Source organism: Phoca vitulina, unplaced genomic scaffold (assembly GCF_004348235.1).
Source record: "Phoca vitulina isolate PV1807 unplaced genomic scaffold, GSC_HSeal_1.0 scaffold13, whole genome shotgun sequence".
Taxonomy (NCBI): domain Eukaryota; kingdom Metazoa; phylum Chordata; class Mammalia; order Carnivora; family Phocidae; genus Phoca; species Phoca vitulina.
The window spans coordinates 23708898-23730648 of NW_022589716.1; the positions used below are offsets into that span (position 1 = coordinate 23708898).

Consider the following 21751-nt stretch of genomic DNA (forward strand, 5'->3'; position numbering starts at 1 on the left):
GTCAGTGTCCTCTTCCTGTTTCCATTATGTTTTAAGAATATACTGAGCCCAGCAGAAACGATGACAAACTCAGGGAAAGTACTAATATACTCAAATTTTCTAAAATTTATATGTTGTGCACATTGAAGAGAGGAATACTGCTGTGTTCAAATGCCTCAAAATAACACCCGTGAAAGAAGCTCATTTGCTGTGTTCTTGCTGGTCTCACTCTATGGATTTCCATGGATATATCAAGTAGCTGACAGAGAGGAGACAAGACTTGATCTACTCGGTGACTATAAAGGGTTTGGCCCCCTTTCAGAAGAACATGCCAAATCTTGCTACATTTGCTCAGACTTAACTCGTCTTATGATATAGCTTTCTTTCATATTTAGAAGGTCTCACCCAATTCTAAGAAACTGTTGCATATGAAGTTTTAAAACTGTTTTTTAAAGAAGCTTCACTTAAAATCAGATTTAAACACATACTTCACTGGCTTGATATAGGCCTTCTTTAATTTATTTTTACTGTTTTTGTTGTTGTTGTTGTTGTTGTTGTTAATGCCCTATACAAGCATCCAGGTCACTGACAATTCTTACAGGCTTATATTGGGTCTTTCTCCACCACAGACATCTCTCCCTCAGGAAAGCCCCACTCCAGGCTTAGGAAGGGGAAGAGATGCAAGGGTGTGGATTGGGACTTCATCCCTTTCTAGCTACTGACGGTGTGGTCCCCACAACCCACACATAACCAGTCTCCACCTTCCCCATCCTCAGAACTGCTCACTCATGACAACATCTAGCTGCAAGGGCCAACTTCCTTTCCCAGTCTGAAAAGATGAAGAGAAGGAAAGTGAGAAAGTATGCTACCAAAGAATGAATAATAACAACAACAACAAAAAACAAGTATTGAAGACTTAATAGTCATGCCTCTTGCATTAGTGCTAAATAAGCAAATGTAATCGACAAAATGTCACTGAGCACATTACTCAGAGCTCCCAAGTCACGCCTGGCAACCCCTGACATGGCATGGGCATTTAGATAAGACTACTTCATATTAGCAAAATAGAAAGAAACATGATATACACCCTAGCTGACTTCATCAAGACATAAAGACCTCCATAATGAACATTTTCTTTCACTTGTAAAAAAACTGACTTCTTTCTCATCATGGTAACAATCGCAAGAGAAATTTCCAGTTTCCCCTCCATTTAACAAAAGCTGTGTAGTTTGGAAACTGATTAGAGGTGGATACATAATTCAGAAAGTACAGCCCCAAAGAGCAGTCCAAGAGGAAGGCCTCCAGGGAGCGGCAGGAACTAAACCATTTGGAGGAGGTCTTGGAACTTGCAATCTCTGCAATCTGTCCTATGATGTGTCCTCAATGAAAGGACAGTCCTCGTAGTCCCTTTCCATTAAGTGATTTGCTGAGCATGAAGCATTCAAGTTCTCCCACCACCCAGGACATACTTTGCACATGCATTTCCTCCATGTGTCCTCTGATAACTTTGTCTTTCTTTTGAAGGTCCATACAATCATAAATCTAGAAATGCAGTCTGGAAGGATAACTTCCTGGGGCATGATACAGAAAAATCTCGTAGAATCACAGAATTTGAACAGGCATTCTTTGTATCTCTTCCTCTCTCAACCACCGTATAATGACCATTTTGGTTGGAAAGTTGCATATTTAAATATTTAAATTAAAAAAAAAATCCAACACGTGCGACAAAAATATTCCACAACAATTTCTAAGCCCCTGGTTTTCACTGCCTTCTTTATACTTCACTAGAGTTTTATTTAGTCTCATCTTACACACCGAAGTCACATCATACACACATTTAATTTATATAAATCCAGCTATAAGGGCACAGGGACAGAACAAGCAAATGAGCAAGAAAGAGCCAAAATTAACGAGTAAAATCTAGTGGGTGACCCCAGTGCTGGTCCATTCAAAGAACACGAGTTCCTGAGGGAGATGAGAGGGAATGAGCTCCTTCTGTGCAGAGGGCACTGGATAATCTAGTTGCTAAGAGGGATGAGAGCCAGACTGCCTGGGTATGAATCCTCGCTCTACCACTCAAGTGTGGCCTGTGGCAACTTAATCTGTTTGTGCCTCAGTTTCCTCATCTGTAAAATGGACATGAGTTAGTACCTATCTTAGGTTTGTGCTGAGGAATAAATGAGTTCACATTTGTAAAGCCCTTAAACCAGCTCCTGGAATATACTTAATGCCTATATAAGTGTTAGCTGCTGTTATTAATATTTATTTTATTCTTTAACTGTGGTAAAGCTCATTTTTTTTTTAATGCAACAAAATGATTCACCGCGCACCGTGTATCTGCCACTCTGTGAGGAGTGGCGATATAGTGAACACAACAGAGACCATCCTCCTTATAGGAGCTTACAGTGTCATGGGCCAGACAGATTCAATAAAATGTTCCACCAATTTTCTAATTATAGACCACGGTGGTGAGGAATGCCATGGAGAAGGATGGGCATCTCACCACACTCCTGGGACTTTGGTGCTTAAAGATACTAAAATGGATGGGTGACTTAAAAGGATTGCCAAAGTTAATTTTGATTATAAACACTTTTTGCCTTCTGAATTATCTTTTTAGAGGCTCGCCCATATATGGGATGTGCTATCATTGTGCAGCAGCTGCAGCAAGCGAGAGACATTCAAGACCTACAAGTAGGGATGAAAATGAGCTCGCATCCTGGGTCTTGTCTGGTCCACCCGCCAAGGAAGCCATGAACACTCAAGAACATGATACGACCCCCACAGTGGAAGAGACAGCAATGAGGTCTCCGTTTGATACTGAAAATATGAAAGAAAAGCATGCAAATCTCAAGTTTTCAGTGGTGGTTGACATAAAGATGATCTAATAGTTGGAGAAAGATATATGCTGATTCTCTGACCACAGAGTAATCTGTTAAGAGAGCTTGTACAAAGAGCTATCAAGATAAAGAAACATTAAATTTTATTTTTTAAAAGAAGTGATTTTTCATTCCTCATGTATACTGAAGAGAAATTCAGTGAAGACCTTATGTCACATATCATTATGAATCAATTTTCTTGACCAAACAGAAAAGTTGATTCAACATCTCCACCTTGAAACACTCTATTATCATGACATTTGTCAAATACTGAAACATCTGACCACTTCCCTTTTCCCCAAATAGCACAAGGAACCCAGATAACAAATGCAGGTTGTACTTTGTAACAAGAATAGACAGGAGATTGAATCACAGCAAAACATTTACAAATCAAGAGAGGGGAAGAAAAGTACCAAGAGAGATTAAATGCACAAAGAACAATAATAGGAAGGAAATCTCTTGTGAAAAGAAGCAGCTGATGGTAACTTAATCGGGACAAAAATGAATTAGATCTACTTCAGTGTCTGAGCTCAAGATGAGGTAATTTCATAAAGTTTATAGAAAGTCACTTGAAAATTATACAACTTGTTTTTCTTCTCTACTTTTAGAGGGAAGGGAAATAAAAGTTCTCCATGAGGGAACTGATCTTCAGAAAAAAGCATTTACAAATCCAGTTGATGAATGTTACCTATTAACTAGAAGATTCTCCTTAATTCTCATTTGGGTAGAAAAATCACTTTAGAACTGAGAAAGTCCCTCTGAGTTTCAGGGAAAGATTTTGACACAGAAATAAGGGGGGGGGGAAATCTTAAAACAGGGATGGCAAGTGTATGGAGAAAGAAATTAAAATCAGAGTAAAAAGAGTTGAGCCCCAGGCGACTATATGGCACAACAAAGGTAAGCTGGGGCAAATTCTCAGTTCTGTGAAAACAACACACGTGGCATATAACACAGGACTTGCTGGGTTGTCAGCGACAGAAAATAAATTCTAAGTTGGGGTAACAAAAACTGAAATCTCTCTTCACTGGGATGGAAGCTTAAGACGCTCCAACGCTCCAACAGACATTCTCAAACATGAGAATCACCCCAAGGGCTTGCTGGGCCCCACCCCAGAGTTTTTGATTCAGTAGTTTCAGGCAGATGAAGAATTTGCATTTCTAAAAAGGTTCCAGGTGATGCCATTTGTACTGGTCCAAGCACTTTGAAGAGCTCTGAGTTAGACAGCTGGACTCTAGGAAAGAGGCCCTATGGCCTGGGGAGTCTCTCTCATGCAGCTTTGCTCGGGGATCTTACTCCGGCTGTCACCAGGTGGGAAGGAATACTTATAGCCTCTTGGGCCACCTGGTTTTAGTTCATGATCCCATAGGCAGGTCATCTTTGTCATGAGTGTCAGGAGGAGAACAGCAGGGAGGCCTCTGACTGGATTGAGGGGCTCTGTCAGGACACCACCCCAAAAGCAACCTTTATGCCAGGGATGTAGCAGAGCAACACCTGGGTTGCTGGTAAAACACCTGGGCCAGGTATAACAGTTCTCTGTGGGCAGGAGCGGGGAAGAGAGAATCCAAGTGGGGATACAGAGAGCAAAAGAAGGCATCACCAGGATCACAGGGGATCACAAGAAGTATCACCAAAGAAATAAGAGAGTCATGGGAAAGCATGGTGAGCAAAGAACAGTATGACAATGTGGTTATCACAGCCCATAATAAAGTCCACTTTAGCATCCAGATGTACCATGTACAATCAAATTCCCTCATGACACTGTTACACACATATCACCCATCTAAACTCACAGAGCAGTGCTTCTCACATAATCTGTGGTGAAGGACAATTTTTTCTTAAATGCCCTGACAGTCACTGACTGATGTTTTTGTAAAATACAATCATCTGAATTGCTAGAAAATTGATCTTCCATTTATGTCATGGCAATGGCAACTTGCAATACAAGTTTCTAGATGATGATTCTGTTTCTGTACTTATTACAGACCTAAAACAGCCCACAGGCTGGTGTTTCTACATAAACTGGCACTGGACCAATACCGCACTCTGAGCATTCCTACTGTAGACCACAGCAGACCAGGTCTCTGTCACAACTACTCAGCTAATTAAGGACATGAATGAGCAGAGCTGTGTTCCTATAAAACTTTATTTATAAAAACAGGCATGAGGCAGAATTTGGCTGTAAAATCCAGTATGCCTACCCCTGCTACAGACCAGTGCTTCTCAAACTCTAATGCACATAGAATTATCTGGGGGTCCTGTGAAAACACAAATTCTGACCCTTTGGATCTGAGGTAGGGCTGAAATCCTGCATTTCTAACAGCCTTCAAGTTGATGTCAGCATTGATAGTCCATGGCCCACATTTTGAGGAGTAAGGCTCCACAGACTCTTCTCTGTGAACCCAGAGACTAGGATGTGACGTCAATATTAATAGGTGCTTTACAGCGGGTCTTCTTTGAGCTTAGAAAGGACTGTGTGTGTCAGTCAGGCACAAGTCTTCCTCTGCTTTGAAGGGATGATGACAATCAGGAGGACTTGATAAGGACAGCCTCGCTGGAACCAATGACATCAAATGTTGGATGGTTTTCCATTCTCCCAATCAGCTCACGACCTGACGCGTAGTAGGTGATCAAGGAACAGTCAAATGACTGCTCACTTACTGACTGCAGGAATATCAAGCTGTGTCTACTAGGGGGAGGAAGCTAAGATGATGGTGAGGCTCTAATTTTGGTCCAGTTGTCTTACCTAAGACATTCTGCATTGCTCAATACATTGGCGCAACTTACAATAGGTAGTGCTTTTAAGGGTATATTTGTATAGAAAAACAGAATCACAGAATTTATTCTTTCAGGAAAGGTTCTCTTTACACATTTCTTTTGTATTTTTTACTTTTGCTGCTTTCACTCTTCTCATTTGATTATCAAACTCCTGTTTGGGAATTTGGTCAGCAGAGTCTGTATCTGGATTAACTATTTGGTAGTTCAGTTTAATGGACAGGGAGATCCACTCATAAAATGTAATCACTAATCACAGGTCATTAACACACGGAAAAATATCAGAAAATGTCTAAATTTAGGCATTTCCCCTCATACCTGCTACCCAAATGACCACATTCTTGGATTAAAATGACACACTGAATGAAGATTCTACATCATTTATATCTCTAACTCAGAGAAATGTACTACTTGGGGTTAATAAGCAAGTGAAATCTAGAAGGTCAAGGGTTAAAGCTCCAAAAGGATTTTCTGTTCACTATTTATGATCCTAAGGCCTCTGAGTATTAGAGCAGACACTTAAATGTTTGCTCAAAAATATTCTACTGGAGTTCTAATTGAGAAAAAGGGATGTGTCCAGAATGCTTACAGATAACGATTAATGAAAGAACTCACAGATAAGCTGGAAGAAAAATAATTAACTTGGATTTGTGCAGCTGCCCCTTGGGAATGCTAACTAATATGTGTGTTCAGAGTGCTCCATTTCATAAGACCTCAAGGTGGAAACAGAGCATCCCCAGGAGAGGGTCCTGGAGATGGGAGATAAAATATCCATTGATACTCACAAAGGACCTCTAACTGCAAGACAGGTACCACCCAAATTAGAGTAAAGTTGCAGCATAAACTATTCAAGTGGACAAAACCTCTTTTTTTTAAGTCTATAAGAAAACAAATGACATGGCTTAGAACACTTTGGTAAAGAAGTAGTGAGTAAACACAAAGGAAAGAAGGGCAGGTCCAGTGGGTGCAGATGTGAGACAGATTCCCCTCCCTGGGAGGATTCACGTCATCACCTACAAACCCAAACTCCACATATAACAGTCATGATGCATCTTTCTCGAAGGCAAACATTTCTGAGAGGTCTTCTTGGACAAACCTATCCAAAATAACAAATTTCTGGCATTCTGAGGTCCCCCTTTCGATTTTATTTTTTAACCTAGTAAGTATCACCACCCAGTATATTAGTTATTTCTTTGATATTATGTATTTATTTACTCATTGATTTAATTGTCTGTTTTCTTCCTCTGAAAGAGCAGCTCCAAGAGAACAAGACTCTGTTTCGCTCACTGCTCTACAACTCAGTGTCTAGAAGAATGCCTGGCATATATAAAACAACAGATTATCATCTGGCTGATGTTATTGAATGGGTTTCTGGCCAGCTTCGTCATTCTGTGATCTGGAGAACTAGTCCTGACCTCATAAAGGGGTCTTTGAGGAGTTGACCCCAATAAGCTAAAGGGAACCACCTCCTCCATAAAGTCAATTCTTACTGTGGGATGAGCCTTGTCAACCTCCTGGCTGACACGCTGACATGTACCTATGGCTGAGTTCCTGCCTTAGTTTTCTGCCTGGTACTCCAGTCTCCCCAGAACCAAGCTTCTGCTCGTGGGATGCTTTATGTGAGTGCAGCATGGCCTCTGCACTACAGCCCGGAGACTGTGGTACTGGCTACCTGTTAATAGAATTCCCTAAATACTACTTAAGAATTGCCTCCCTGTGTTTGTACTCTCGTTATCTTCTACTCACATGCTGCTTTCAGGTAAGACCGCTGCCCACTCACAATTCTTCCTGGAGAGCTATTACCCGCAGCTGCTGTGTGTGGCTGCTGGACAGGACCTCCCCCCAGCATCTGCAGAGAGGACCTTCCCTCCACTGCTTCCCTGACCCTGGGGGACAAGGGTCCCTCCCTGGCTGCCCCATGCCACACGGTGCCGGCATCCAGCTCGGGAAATTGTTTCGCAAGGACAACTCATTAACTTATTATGCATTCCTTCCTGGCTGAGAACATTCAGCTATATGATTTACATGGAAATAAAGAGACTGTCAATATGAATTTGCTCTGAAAAGACATTTCTGGAGAACCCACTATGTTCCTTGAACCATTAGAGTGGCTAGAAAAAATGAACTATATAATAATAGTTGAACAAAATAAAACCAGGGGCTGGAAAAAAAAAACTCAAGGAAAAACTGTAGGCTATTTTTAAAGAATATGGAGTAAATGGAAAGTTTAATGAAAAAGCAGCAAGAAGTGGGAGGGGAAAGAAGAAATCATATCTCTAGGCAATTTTACAGGATTTAAAAAGAGAAATGTATGAACAAAAGAGATGATTAAGTGGTGAGGACTATAAATTGCAAATATCCCATAGTAAAGAAGATGGAGATGGGGACAAATTATCACCAAGGTGGCATCTGATGCGGGGCTAGAGGTTAACAAGACACCTACTTTACAAGTTTACCTGGAGCATCTTGCTTTTTACAAAGACAGAGATGCATAGAGAAATCAATGGATTCTTAGGAAGAATGCTGGCAAGAAAGAACAAGGAAAAATAAAGATAAGTTTTTTCTTGTACTTCTGGCAAGTCTTGTTCTGGACTCAGTGTCACCTCATTGAACCGCAAATATCAGGAGGATAGCAGGGAGACCTTGAACTGAGCTGTCAGGAAGGGACATCAGGCCACATTTGGAATTGTTAGGTATTTCAGAATCTGGGCAATTCAGAATGACTGTATCAGATACTAAAGAATGACTCATTAATCCTGAGATAATTAAAACAAAGTCAGATCAGCAACCCATTGAGGTAGTAAATGCATAAGTCACTAAAGGGGGGTCTAGGTTGGCCCTGGAGTATGGTGATTTTCTTTTTTTCATTGTTATAAAAATCTGTTCTGTACCACAAAGTTTTTCATACTTGTTACTATTACATTTATTTGTTAACTATACTGTACTCTGCTTCAGCAAACCAGACTTACAAAGTTCACACATTTTCTGAAAGAGATTTCAAATGCTGAGTTTCTTTAAATAACTTTCTAAATAACAAGATACCTTTAAAACACTGCCCATTACTAACACGCTAGTAAAACTGATGGTCTCTCTCAGGGAGATCAGCTAACAACACTGGAAGATGTGTATCATGTAACACCGGATTTTTTTAAAAAGGCCATCAAAAGGAAGGGCATTCTAATAATAACCTTATAAAGAAGATAAGTATAGATAATTTTTAGAAGGAAATTAAACAAAATTATAATAGTGGTTGTGTTACGGTAATAAAGTTAGGGATGATTTTTTTTAATCTCATACTTTTAGTAGGAAATGTAAATTTCTAAAAGTGGAAAAAACAATCAATTTTTTAAAAATAAAGAAAACTTTCAAAAAGTACAAAGTGAAGGGACCTAAAGGTGTAAGGAAATCATTCTTACCTGAGAAGTGGAAAAATTAAGTTAAAATTTTCTCAAGATTTATTCATCTAATCCTTAAAGGCAATATGTCTAAAAAGCCATTACTAACACATTTTGAAGGTTCTCAAGAATCAAAATCCTTCCCTTTAGGAAGCATGTAAAAGGAAATTATGAAAAGAAAGATTTTTTTACTTTACATTCAGGCTACGGGTTCCTGAGTGTCTTTTCTTAGAAAGATAAAATGGAGTAGCTCTTTCATATAATCTCTGAAGAGCTATCCATAATTATCCAAAACGTTAATCAGGCAATTCTCCTCATCCACAGTAGTCATGCTCCATAACCTTACAGTGAACACTGAGTCAGCAAATACCGAACCAATGCTCCCAAGGAAATGCAGGGTTAGGTTCCTGCAAGCCTCTGGTCACAACATTTTCCTCAAAAGAGCAATACATAACCTTGTTTTCTGTGTGTTTCTGCTTAAGGACACCTTACTTAATATATATTGTTAATTCATTGCTCTCGAATTTAAGGCCAATAGCACTCTAACTCACACTTGAACAAAGCTTATCTCATATATATTTTCTCTGTGAGGTGCATCACATGAGACATGACTTAGGAAAACCATACAACACTGTGGCACATTTTAAATAGCAAAATAGGCACTCTTCTCATTGATGACAGCCTTCTACATTCCTTCCACCTCTACCTAGTGTGGTGATAAGTTGGCAGGAAGTGTGAAAACCTTAAAATCTGCATACCTATTCACCCTCATACTTCTAGGAATTCATCTTATATGAATAACCTGAACTGTATGTAAAGTTAAGAGTACAAAGAGGTTCACGGCAGCATTATTTTAAGCTAGAAACACCCTGAATACCAAATAATAGAGGACTGCTTAAGTAAATTTATATATTCATACAACTGAATACTATTCAGCTCCTGAAGATGTTGGAGAGGAGTGTACAAGGACAGGGAAAAGGTATGTAAAAAGTGGGAAAAATTAGACTAAATAATAGTGTCAATCATATTGACACTAGTTTTGTCAAAAATACTACACTACATAGTCATGTAAAATAGTATATGTAAATGTAACTTGACTTATTTTGGTACTTTCCTATATCTTATGTTTCCCTAATTTAATAATTAGGAAAAAAGGGGATGCTGTTTAATAAAACACCCTAAAAAAAGACAAAATGCTATATATTTTGCAAGCCACGATGAGTCAAGCCGATTTCTTCAGCAAGCCCACATGGACATGTTGTTCATTTAGGAACAACATAATCATCCCTAGTTCCTAATTCTCTGGCAGTGGGTGGAGGGCAGTGTAGAGGGAGGAAGAAAGAGAATTCACAGTGTCTTCCGTCTCCGGAATGCAGTGGGGCTCGTCCCACCAGACTACAGCTCACCCCTGTAGAGGTAGAGGAACCAGAACCCCTCTCATCTCAAAGGCGCTTCACCTTGTTCTCCTGCATTGTTTTCCAAAGTTTACACATCTAGTGATTCCCCTACCAGACATTATTTGGATTCAAAAACAATACCTCAAAAATAATAATAGCAAAACTTTCAGATGCCTGATCACTCTACCATTATAAGATAATTCTTAAGACTTAGAGATACCTGACATTAATCCTGGCTATTATTTGGTTACCTTGTTAGAAAACGCACTATTTTTTCATTGTTGAATTTAACCACGTCTTTTCTCTGTGCAATAACATTAAGAGAGAAAAAAAAAACCTAACTCTTCTAATCATTATATATTATTTCCAATATATATGACACTATACTTTTATCAGTGGTTCATTTCTCTTTAACAGTCTACAAAGGCTTCTCCATACAGGATTCATAATCAATTACTGCGCATGTTGGGACAAATGATGAAATTTACTGAAATATCCCCAAGTCTGTTAAAATTCTTCAAATTACTTACCATGAAACAAACAAAGCACATTCAAATTTGAATTCTGAGAAGCAGAGCAAAGAGTAAAAATCTTATTTTTGATTTATTTCTGAAACTATGTCAGCAAGAAGCATGAAAATAGTTGTAGAGTGTTCCATTAGGGATGCATGAAAAATGCGGTCACTATCAGACACACGGATCTTGTGTAAGATACAGAACCACCCGCCTTCCCAGGACCCAGCTCTTACTGGGAAGTGCTGTTAGGTAACATGGAATGAGCATATGCTGGGCAAGGACAGCCAGACATAGTTGGAAATTTGGATCAACTGGACATCAGAGAAAAAAATGCAAGACAAGAGGAAAAGTACTTTGAGGAAAGGAAGAGCAATGAGTGTGGGGCAACTGGCTTTCCATTCGCTAGCTCACGCACAGTGTTACCCTACATATGGGTGAAACCAGAGGACAGGTTACCAGTTCATAAGTACAGAGTCGTTTGTATTCTTCTCAGACTAGACTATCAGGTAGCCTATCAACACAAAGAACGGCTGCCTGGACTTTTACTCCTTCCAACTCATATGAAAGTAAAATTTATTTTCAAAGAGGCCTGTAAGAACAGGGATGGGAGAGTTATTTCAAAAATAATGCTCATGATATTTAAAGGATTGGGATTATATTCAAAAATCAATCCCTACAAAAGTTCTATTGCTACCCCCCCTCGAAATAAATGTTCCCTTGCAGATATGGTATTTCAGCAAATACACATGGTCTTGTAATAAAATGAGTCTTGTTGTGAGCCTCTGACATAAACATGTAAATAAGTGAAAAAGAGGTTCCTGTGTCTTATACTTAAATATATTCTAAATGTATGATAATCAACAATATGTGTGTGAGGCATTTAGCACATATTAATCCCAAAACATATTTATGGAGGTTCCTCAAAAAGTTGAAAATGGAGCTACCCTACGACCCAGCAATTGCACTACTGGGTATTTACCCCAAAGATACAAATGTAGTGATCTGAAGGGGTATATACACCCCAATGTTTATAGCAGCAATGTCCACAAAAGCCAAACTATGGAAAGAGCCAAGATGTCCATCAACAGATGAATGGATAAAGAAGATGTGGTATATATATATATATAATGGAATATTATGCAGCCATCAAAAAAATGAAATCTTGCCATTTGCAATGATGTGGATGGAACTAGAGGGTATTATGCTAAGTGAAGTAAGTCAATCAGAGAAAGACATGTATCATATGACCTCACTGATATGAAGAATTCTTAATCTTAGGAAACAAACTGAGGGTTGCTGGAGTGGTAGGGGGTAGGAGGGATGGGGTGGCTGGGGGATAGACATTCGGGAGGGTATGTGCTATGGTGAGCGCTGTGAATTGTGTAAGACTGTTGAATCACAGACCTGTACCTCTGAAACAAATAATACATTATATGTTAAAAAAAAAAAAAAGAAGAAGATAGTAAGAAGGGAAAAATGAAGGGGGGGAATTGGAGGGGGAGACGAACCATGAGAGACTACGGACTCTGAGAAACAAACTGAGGGTTCTAGAGGGGAGGGGGGTGGGGGAGGGGTTAGCCTGGTGATGGGTATTAAAGAGGGCATGTATTGAATGGAGCACTGGGTGTTATACGCAAACAATGAATCATGGAACACTACATCAAAAACTAATGATGTATGGTGATTAACATAATAAAATAAAATTTAAAAAAAACTGAAGGCATTTGCATGCTGAAAATATGGCATGCAGTTTTCCTTCTCCAGCCTCAAATTCTAAAGACTTTTGAAGCACACACCACAGAGCCAAAATAGCTAGACTCCTCTCAAATTTATACCAAATGATATTCTGTGGTTCTTGCAGACATGAATTTAATCCTCCCTTGATTAAGTTGTGTTTTCTGGGTTGTCTGAACAGAGAATCACTGCAAGCTACTGAATTGCTTACACATTTCATCAACTTCAAAACAATACATGCAATAACACTGATGTCAATAAACCTGTTTCAGACACCTCCCATCCTGTCCATGACTGCTTAGTCCCTCCCCTTTCAATAATTATAAATCTAAGCCTTAGAAATGATAATGAAATCGAACATTCAAAAAAACAACAACAGCACACATTAAAGTTTTCATTGTGCTTTAGAAATGTCTGCCAACCACTTACACATATAGGATCTCTGTTGATATTCAAAGCAATGCTTCCAGGGATTATTTTCATGTCCACTCTACAGACAAGGTAACAGAAGTTTAAAGAGTATACCTTAATAGCTAATAAATATATGAAAAGGTGTTCAACCTCATTGGTCATGAGAGAAAGCACTCAGTCTCATTGGAAACCACCATACATTGATCAGAATGACTGAAACTGGAAAGGCTTGACTGTCCTGAGTGTTGGTAAGGATGTGGAGAAACTGGAACTCCCATACACGGTTACCAGAGTGTAAATGGGCACATCTGGAGACCTGCTTGGCAGTATCCATTCAAGCTGAATATGAGTATATGTTATGACCCAAAAATCCTAGTTCCAAGAATATATCCCACGGAAATGTGCTCCAAAGGACTTGTATGAGAACATGTTCACAGCAACGTAATAGTCAAAACTGAGTAACACAAATGTCCATCAACAGAAAAGGATAAAGGGTTCTGGCAGAGTCACACAATAGAATACCATACAGCAGTAAGAATGAGTGAACCACTGCTATATAAAATGTGGATGAATCTTACAAATGAAAGTTAAACGGAAGATGGCAAACACAAAAGAGTGTACACTGTATGATCCTATTTATATTAAGCTGAAATTTATATTAAGGCAAAATAAATGGATGACAGTAGAAGTTGGGATAGCTGTGTCACCTTTGGGGAGAGAGCAGGGAAGGAGAAGCATGGGGCAGGAGCTCATTACTGGCTTCTGGGATGCTGGTTGTCTAAGTCTGTTCAGGCTGCTGTAAAAAACTACCATAGACTGAGTGGTAAGACAACAAACATTTATTTTTCACAATTTTAGAGGTCGGAAGTCCAAGATGAAGGCACTGACAGATTCAGTGTCTCATGAGAGCCCATTTCCTGGTAGAGAAATGGCCATCGTCTAGATACATCCTCACATGGAGGAAGGGGTGAAGGAGTTCTCTGGGGTCTCCTTTATAAGGGTATTAATCCCACTCATGAGGCTCCACTTTCATGACATAATTACCTTTCAAAGGCCCTACTTCCTAATACCATTACATTGGGGGTTAGGATTTCAACATATGAATTTAGGGGGGGACGTAAACATTTAGTCCATAACACTGGTCATGTTCTATTTTGTGACCTGGCTGCCAGTTACATGGCTATGTTCACTTTGTGATAACTCATCAAGCTATATACTTTCGATTTGCATACTGTCCTGTATGTAGGTCATACTTCAATAAAAATTTATAAAGAATTTTAAATGATACTGTCATATAAAATTATTCCTCCTTTAAATGGGAAATGTATATGCGTATCTCAATTAATGGAATGAACAAGTCTCTGATTAAATGTTCTCACCACAAAAAAGAAATTATAATTACAGAACAGGATGGAAGCTAATGCTATACTGGTGATTATACCGCAACTTACAGATGTATCAAATAAACACATTATATACCTCAAACTTACATGATGTTATATGTCAATTACATCTCAATTAAAAAATTTTAATAAAGCTAACCTCCAAATACTAAAAAAAATAAATGAAGCAACACTCCGAGGTAATAAGTAATGTTATTATTTCATTTTACAAAAGAAGAAACTGAGATATATAGAAGTAAAATTACGTGCTCAAGCTCCCACAACCAGTAGGTGGTAAAGATATGACTGGAACCTGGGCAGTCTGGTGCCCGAGCCCCACGAAGAACCCCTTCTTTTTTGAACTAGTACTTGGTGCTTATGCAGCACATTTGTTTCTGGATATTTAAAGAGCTTTGAAAAACACTTTACATTAATTATACCTGCAGCAAAAAATAATAATATTTAAAGAAACAAAAATTTAAAAATAAAGAGTTTTGAAACATGACTGTAAATTGGATCTAAACCAGGAAGCACGAACAGATCAGGTGCGGTGATTTCACAAATGTCAATCACACACTACCGGTTTTTGAAATCAGGCCTTCAGAGGGCAACAGATGTGCTTAACTTTGGCCAACAGGGTGGGGGTGACTATTCAGATTCCTGTCAACTATCTTTTCCTTTTCTTCATTTGTGTAAGATGTTTTACACACTCCAGATGTCATTTGTACTCATTTTCTACACCTTTGGAATTCTAAGTTTAGAATTAGAAATAAAAGCCAAAGCATGATTCAGGAAAACAAAAACTTAAGGATAACACTCTTTGGAGGGCTTTTCCTTTAAGTGTGTTCAAATTCTTTACAGATTACCACAAAAACCCTACTTCTACTTCCTATTTTATGTGATTTTTACTCCTTTTGATTTAAAGAACACTAGTGCTTAGAATTCTGTATGTTAAAAACGACGAAGATCAGATCTATCATACCACCAGCAGAACAAACTCTACTGTCTTTCTCTCATCTCCAGCCCAACTTGAAAATAAGAGAATTATAAAACATTTAATGTGAATTCAGTTTTGTAAGTGAGCTATCTTGAAAAGATTCTTGTTTTAGACAGTTTGGCAGAGGAGCTCTGTTTCATATATATTACAAACAAATAAGGAACCTATTAGTGATAAAGGCATTTGCGTTAGGTCCCAGTGAGTATCAGCATTTGGGCTAATAGTCAAGCAAAATATTTAAGTTTCAGCTCTATGGCTGAAATGGTAGAAATATAGGTTAACCCATAATATTGTTCTTGAATGATGACATTTATAACATTTATTACTTGATCAATAGAATTAGCTCACACACACGATGAACAAGTAGTTGTTACTATCAGTTGATTCAAGTTTAACAAGAGGCCTTTTGCAATTTTGAGTTTCAGTGTTTTCAACTGACTAATCCTTATATCTAACAAGAAAATACCTTTGTAATAATTAGCTTTGGGTTTTTGGGATTCTCTACTTCTGGGCAGCTGAATGGGGTGCTACTTGAAATAATTACTGCTAGAACTACAACCGGTTTTCTTGCAAAATCAAATCAATTCATCTATACTATTTTTAAGCCTCTGTTCTCTGAAATCTGTTAAACAATGCCAGGATTGAAAATACCCATTACATTTCTATGCTTTTTATCTGTCTTTGAAATTTCAAGATTTGGAAAATTTACAGTGAGATGAGCTATGCATTCATTTTCCTGATATAGCATGAGAAAAATAAAATAACTCCCACATATCTTTCTCTACCCAAGATGACAGGCAATCTCAAAAAAGTTTAAATACTCTAAGCATTTGAAAATATTCCATAGGGTAAAGTCAAAATTTTTTAAGAGACTCTTTTTAAAAAAATGGCTCTGCAAGTGATTTTTCCTTCCCTTCCTGTATTTTTACAAAATTAAAATTCCAGATCAGCCGCTAAGAAAAGATATTCCAAAGAAAATGCAATGATTGTCCTGGTAGACTTACTCCCTCGATAGCTCTCTATTATTCTTAGCACTGCATTTCAGTAGACACTAAAAGTTCAGTATTTTATCACAGTTGCCCTGTTCTCTGAATACTTTGTGGTTCAAGCATTTCAAGAGCTGTGTGTTAGTTATATTCATGGTATTTAGAGATTTCAATTGATAGGAAACTCTCTGGGAGGAAAATGATCCTTCCCTTAGTAAATAAGAAGGGGCACCTAGGTGGCTCAGTCAGTTAAGCATCTGCCTTCGGACCAGGTCATGGCCCCAGGGTCCTGGGATTGAGCCCACATCAGGCTCCCTGCTCAGTGGGAGCCTCTGCCTCTGCCTCTGCCCCTCTCCCCCAGCTCCTGTTCTCTCTATATATCTATATCAAAAAAATAAATAAAATCTTAAAAAAAGAAAGTAATAGTAAGAAGAAGGGATAAATAAATTAATAACTAGGAAGACACTGATAATATTCCTACTTAACCAATGAAAACAAGGTACTTATATAAACAGAAAAACCAACTGCAAACACTTTCTTCATGGCTGGGTGACTGGATTTTGGTGACAGTGCTCTTCCTGGATAGCACTGGAGAACTAAAGATTAGCAGCTGATTACACCCTACCATTTATTTTGTGAATCAGAAGGACAAGAGTTAGCAAAAATGTAAGGTGAGCAACCATCTGAGTCATAATGAAAACAGACAAGCATACTACTAATATAAAACAAAATTTTATATACGCGAACCAAAAGACTATTGTTGGTACGCTTATTAATGAGAAGCTTCCATATTAAGTTCAGACCACATTTCTTTAAAAAAAAATCTGATACCATTTTATGATTTTCCTAGTGATGGTTCACATTTCCCATGTCTTCAGATACATTAAGAACCAAGAGCATGTCTCAGATACTCTAACAGTATCAAGATAATGATTCTCAAAGTTTAAAGTCCAATGGTGGTGGTGCACACACTACCTCACAGAATTGTAAAGAGAAATAAATGATATATATCATCAGTTCAAAACATGTGAGTCTTCTCCATGTCATAAACGTCCACCTAAACCATGTTGTCATAGACAAGTGAGTACCTGCGGTCGAAACAGAGCATACGGGTATTGAACTTGAAAAGTGTTTACTGGATCCCTACTATGCACTAGCATGGGTGTGGCAGCTATGCGGTAGGCAAGGAGAAAAGAGGTTCATAAAGCAACATTCTATGCTAGCTAGCACACGTTATAAACTATGACAATTAAAAAGCATACAAAAGAATGTGGGGTCATTACTTTCTAGTGATACACAGTTTTATAATCCTTTAATTTTCTTCTGTCTCCAATTGTATGATAATACTTGCAGCATGGAAGGAATCAGAGATTGAGTCCTCTAAGTCACATAAGAGCTTTAGTGTACATTACTCAAATAATGTTTCATGCCAACCAATGTTTCACCGTCTGGTGCACTCCCCCCTTTTTATTTCCTCCTATCTCTCAGAACTTCAGAAGCACAGCATCTGTAATAAGATCCTGGAGGCACTTATCAGCCTTTCATCTGAAATGAATAACTCATTGTGTACTCCAAGCAGATATAAAAGCAGGATTTGCACCTGCGACTGCAAAGTAAAGGTGTTGGCTTATTACCCCCTTAGCAGCAGGAAAAAGGCAGCTCTTGAGGGTGAAAAATCAGAACATTATGCAATCTCCCTACAAAGACAGAGGTTACCTTAGGATCGGCTGTGAGCAGTTTGAAAGCTTGATATACTTGAGCTTCCTTTACACCACCACCAAGATCCAAAAAGTTGGCTGGCTTCCCACCATTCAGGAAGATGATGTCACAAGTAGCCATGGCAAGTCCAGCACCATTCACTGGGAAATGTAAATGGCACACAAGACAGGATAAATTTAGCAACACGAAAGGGTGAATGAACCATTTCCCTCCCCCATAATGCCAAAGAGAACCCTGTCACTACCAAGTCAATGTCCTGCCTGGAACTGTGTTCCACCAGGTAAATTCATAGACTTTAGGAATAAATCAGGAAATGTGCACAAGAATAAACAAAAAGACCTGGGAATAGGAAGACAGGTTTGTTGAGAAGTTACGTCAATCTGGGAAACAGATAAAAGGGAAAGGTTTCCATAATTAATTAATCTGGGCTAGTAGGAGAAGATGAAGTTTTGGGTTCTGGAAAAATACAGAACTCAAGAGAACCGGGAAAGAGAGAAGGCTACAAGAAGTTATCTGGGTCTATGAATTACATTCTTTTTAATATCCTTTAAAAGATCTGAGTAAAAAATGGAATTTGTTTAATTTTTTGCTTGCTGAGAATATGCTCCTTTGAATGTAGCATCCCTCTGGGGTTGAGCCACAAGGGTCCCAACTTCAGTAGGGCTCCATACTTTTTTACACTCAGTGCAACCATGCATGTTTATAGGTTATGTGGATAAACTCAGAAAACAAATGAATAAATGATAGCATCCAAATAATATTCTTATCCTTCTGTTCCTTCTTCAAATTATTATAAGAAATGTTCACTAGCAACCTGATCATTAAAACTAGAACCAAAATGTGCTAACGTCTTAGGGTGGTTTTTTTTGTTTTGTTTTGTTTTGTTTTTAAGAAAATAAATAAAGAGTTTTAGCACTGCAATTCTTATTTTCCAGAGCTGAGTTTTATTGACCAATTGTACTTTTTTGGCTTCTTATACTTAATTAATATGAAATTACTTTCCTCAGGTTAGATAGGAAGAAAGAAAAAAAAAAAGCAGACCTCCTAAACACAGCAGAAACTCTCAAGGTAAAATATACTTCACTTTTTCTGACCCTTGAATTCCCCAGACAAGCCTATGAACTGTGACTAATTTAAGTCTGGGGCAACTACAATAAAAATGGTTTATATACAATCTTAAAATAATTTGAAATGTGTTAATTGTTGCTTTTGAGGCTACTAACTTGGTCAAATCATGCATACTCCCATAGAGGCTACAAAGAATCTGTATTTAATTTGTTCTAAACACACCATTATATCATTCTCCTTTCTAAATGCCTACAAATATTGAGAGCGCATTAGCTTATCAAGATCAGAACAATGTGAGTGGTCTAGTACATTACAGTTATTACTCTGATACAAAGCAAGAGCTTTTGGTATCCCTTGTAATTAGATGTCATTTTCTATTGTATGGCTCAGCAGACTACTGGATGAGGTCTGTTCAGTTCTGAATATAATAATCCTGTTGGTTTAATGAGCTACAAATCTTTTTTATTTTAATTCCATGAAGATTAAGACCTCAGTTTCTAGTGCAGTGAATTGGCTCCACCAGAAACACAGATGCGTATAAATCTCAGCTCTATAAGCTGCGGACAGTAACAGAAATTGTATTACCTCTACAGACCCATTCTTATCTCAGCTGAATAAGCCATTTTCACAAATTTAGATGAGTATGATAAAATCAATTGTTTTATTAATAAACTGGATAATGGATTAAACATTTTATCATTTGGTTATCATAAAAGCTGAAACTGGAGTATAATGATTCAAGTGTATGTTCTCTTCTACTTCCTCTGAGAAATTTTATCTTAAAACCAAATTTCAGAATAGTTCCTAGCATATTAACACAGACTGGAGTAGCAAAGATTTTGATTTTTATTAAGCAAAATTTAACCAAGATGCTTTAAAATAGTATTTTTCAGCTGGGGTGATTTTGGCTACCAGAAGATACTTGCCAGTGTTTGGCAACATCTTTGGTTATCAAAATGGGGGGGTCCCCAGTGGCACCTGAAGACCAGGGACAATGCTAAATATCTGACAATGTATAGGACAGCCCCCCAGAGCAAAGAATTATTCCACCCAAAATGTTAATAATGACAGACTTCAGAAACCCTGCTTTAAGCCAGTGACCACTGAGCAAAATGAACTTTGGGAAGAAACTTGGAATTGTTTCCCAAGACTTTTGGGCTACAAAAACTCCTATTTTTACTGGCTACCAGGATATACCATTTCAGAAAGGTTCAGAAATCAGTAGTTCCTAAATTCTGCAAAAATCCACAAATCATGCTTTTGATAAAACTATTTTCTTACCAAAGCAGGCAATGTTCCCATCCAGTCCTATATATTTTAGATCATATTTGGCAGCTTCGTTTTCAATGGGCTCATTCTCTGATTTGTCGTCCATAGCAAATATGTCCTTTTGTCGGAATTCTGCATTGTCATCAAAGTTTATCTTTGCATCAAAACAGACAACTAAATAAAGGAAAAAAGGCACACACATGAATATCTCTTAAGGATCTATAAATTAGTTCCCCAGGGTGGCAGGCACAGAAGAAAGAAAAATAAAATACTGTCATTTTTTTTTCTCATGATAGGGGCAGGAGAAACTGTTACGGCTTTCTTGATCTTAAACTTTAGGGGTACAAAGACAAATATGGTGGCATAGTCCCTGTTCTCAAGGGACTTACATTCTAATAAAGAGCACAGAAATTTACACCTGTTGGTCTCTGTTTAATAAAATAACAATATAAACTGTGGTCACCCATTAAAAGTTATAGACTGCCACATCTACATACAGCTTTGATTTGCCATTTTTATTACATTTCTTATTTTTAGTATATAACCACTGATCATCACCTTTACCTTTGATGCAAAGAGAAACTAGATTATAATGTTTAATCCCACTGTCCTCCTTTGTCCTTCTGATGCTGCAAAGTGAAATTTTTATTTAATCAGTATCCTTGCTAATATTTCTGAAAGATTTAGTGCAAAGAACACTGGGTTAGAATCATGAGTTTTTTATTTGATCCTTAACTAACTCTGTAACTTGATAAAAAAAATTAACCTACTTCCTCCTAGGGCCTCAGTTTTCTTATTTGGAAAATGGAAATAACAATCCCTAAACTGCTCATATACTTACTTTGGGGTCTGCTCAAACTAGGACCATCATCCTGATGTGTGCACGATATGACTCTTTTGATTCAGGTTATAAAACACTAAGAGACCGAGACAGATCAGATATGATGGGAGGTAGCCAGGCATTACCAGCACTACTGTCTCTACTCTCTGGTACAGGTAGAAATCTCCAACTCTCTCAATGACCAAAAGCCTTGGACACAGTTGAAACCCACTGGGTGATATGGATGGACCATGGAAAGAGCATTTTCCTTGATTTACAGGATATCTTCTATATGAATTCTCAGGGAGAGCCTGCAGTGAGGAGGGGTGACATGCAGGTTTCTGGGATCTGACCCCTTTTATTATATCCCTTTGGGTAGAAATTAGTTGTCTATGATGACATTCCATTCTTTTTTTTTTTTTTTTTTTTTA

The 21751-nt window shown here is 38.1% G+C and overlaps 1 protein-coding gene across 3 annotated transcripts in view; it reads right to left on the reverse strand.

Moving 5' to 3' along the window:
* SUCLG2 (succinate-CoA ligase GDP-forming subunit beta) overlaps window positions 1-21751 on the reverse strand; it is a 410084-nt gene that overhangs the window by 235114 nt on the left and 153219 nt on the right. For all 3 annotated transcript variants that reach the window (XM_032411719.1, XM_032411718.1, XM_032411720.1), the window contains exons 8-9: window positions 20513-20674; window positions 18161-18303 (exon numbers count right to left, since the gene is read on the reverse strand). In XM_032411719.1, the coding sequence (XP_032267610.1) occupies window positions 18161-18303; window positions 20513-20674 (305 nt within the window). The remainder of the gene's footprint in view (window positions 1-18160; window positions 18304-20512; window positions 20675-21751) is intronic.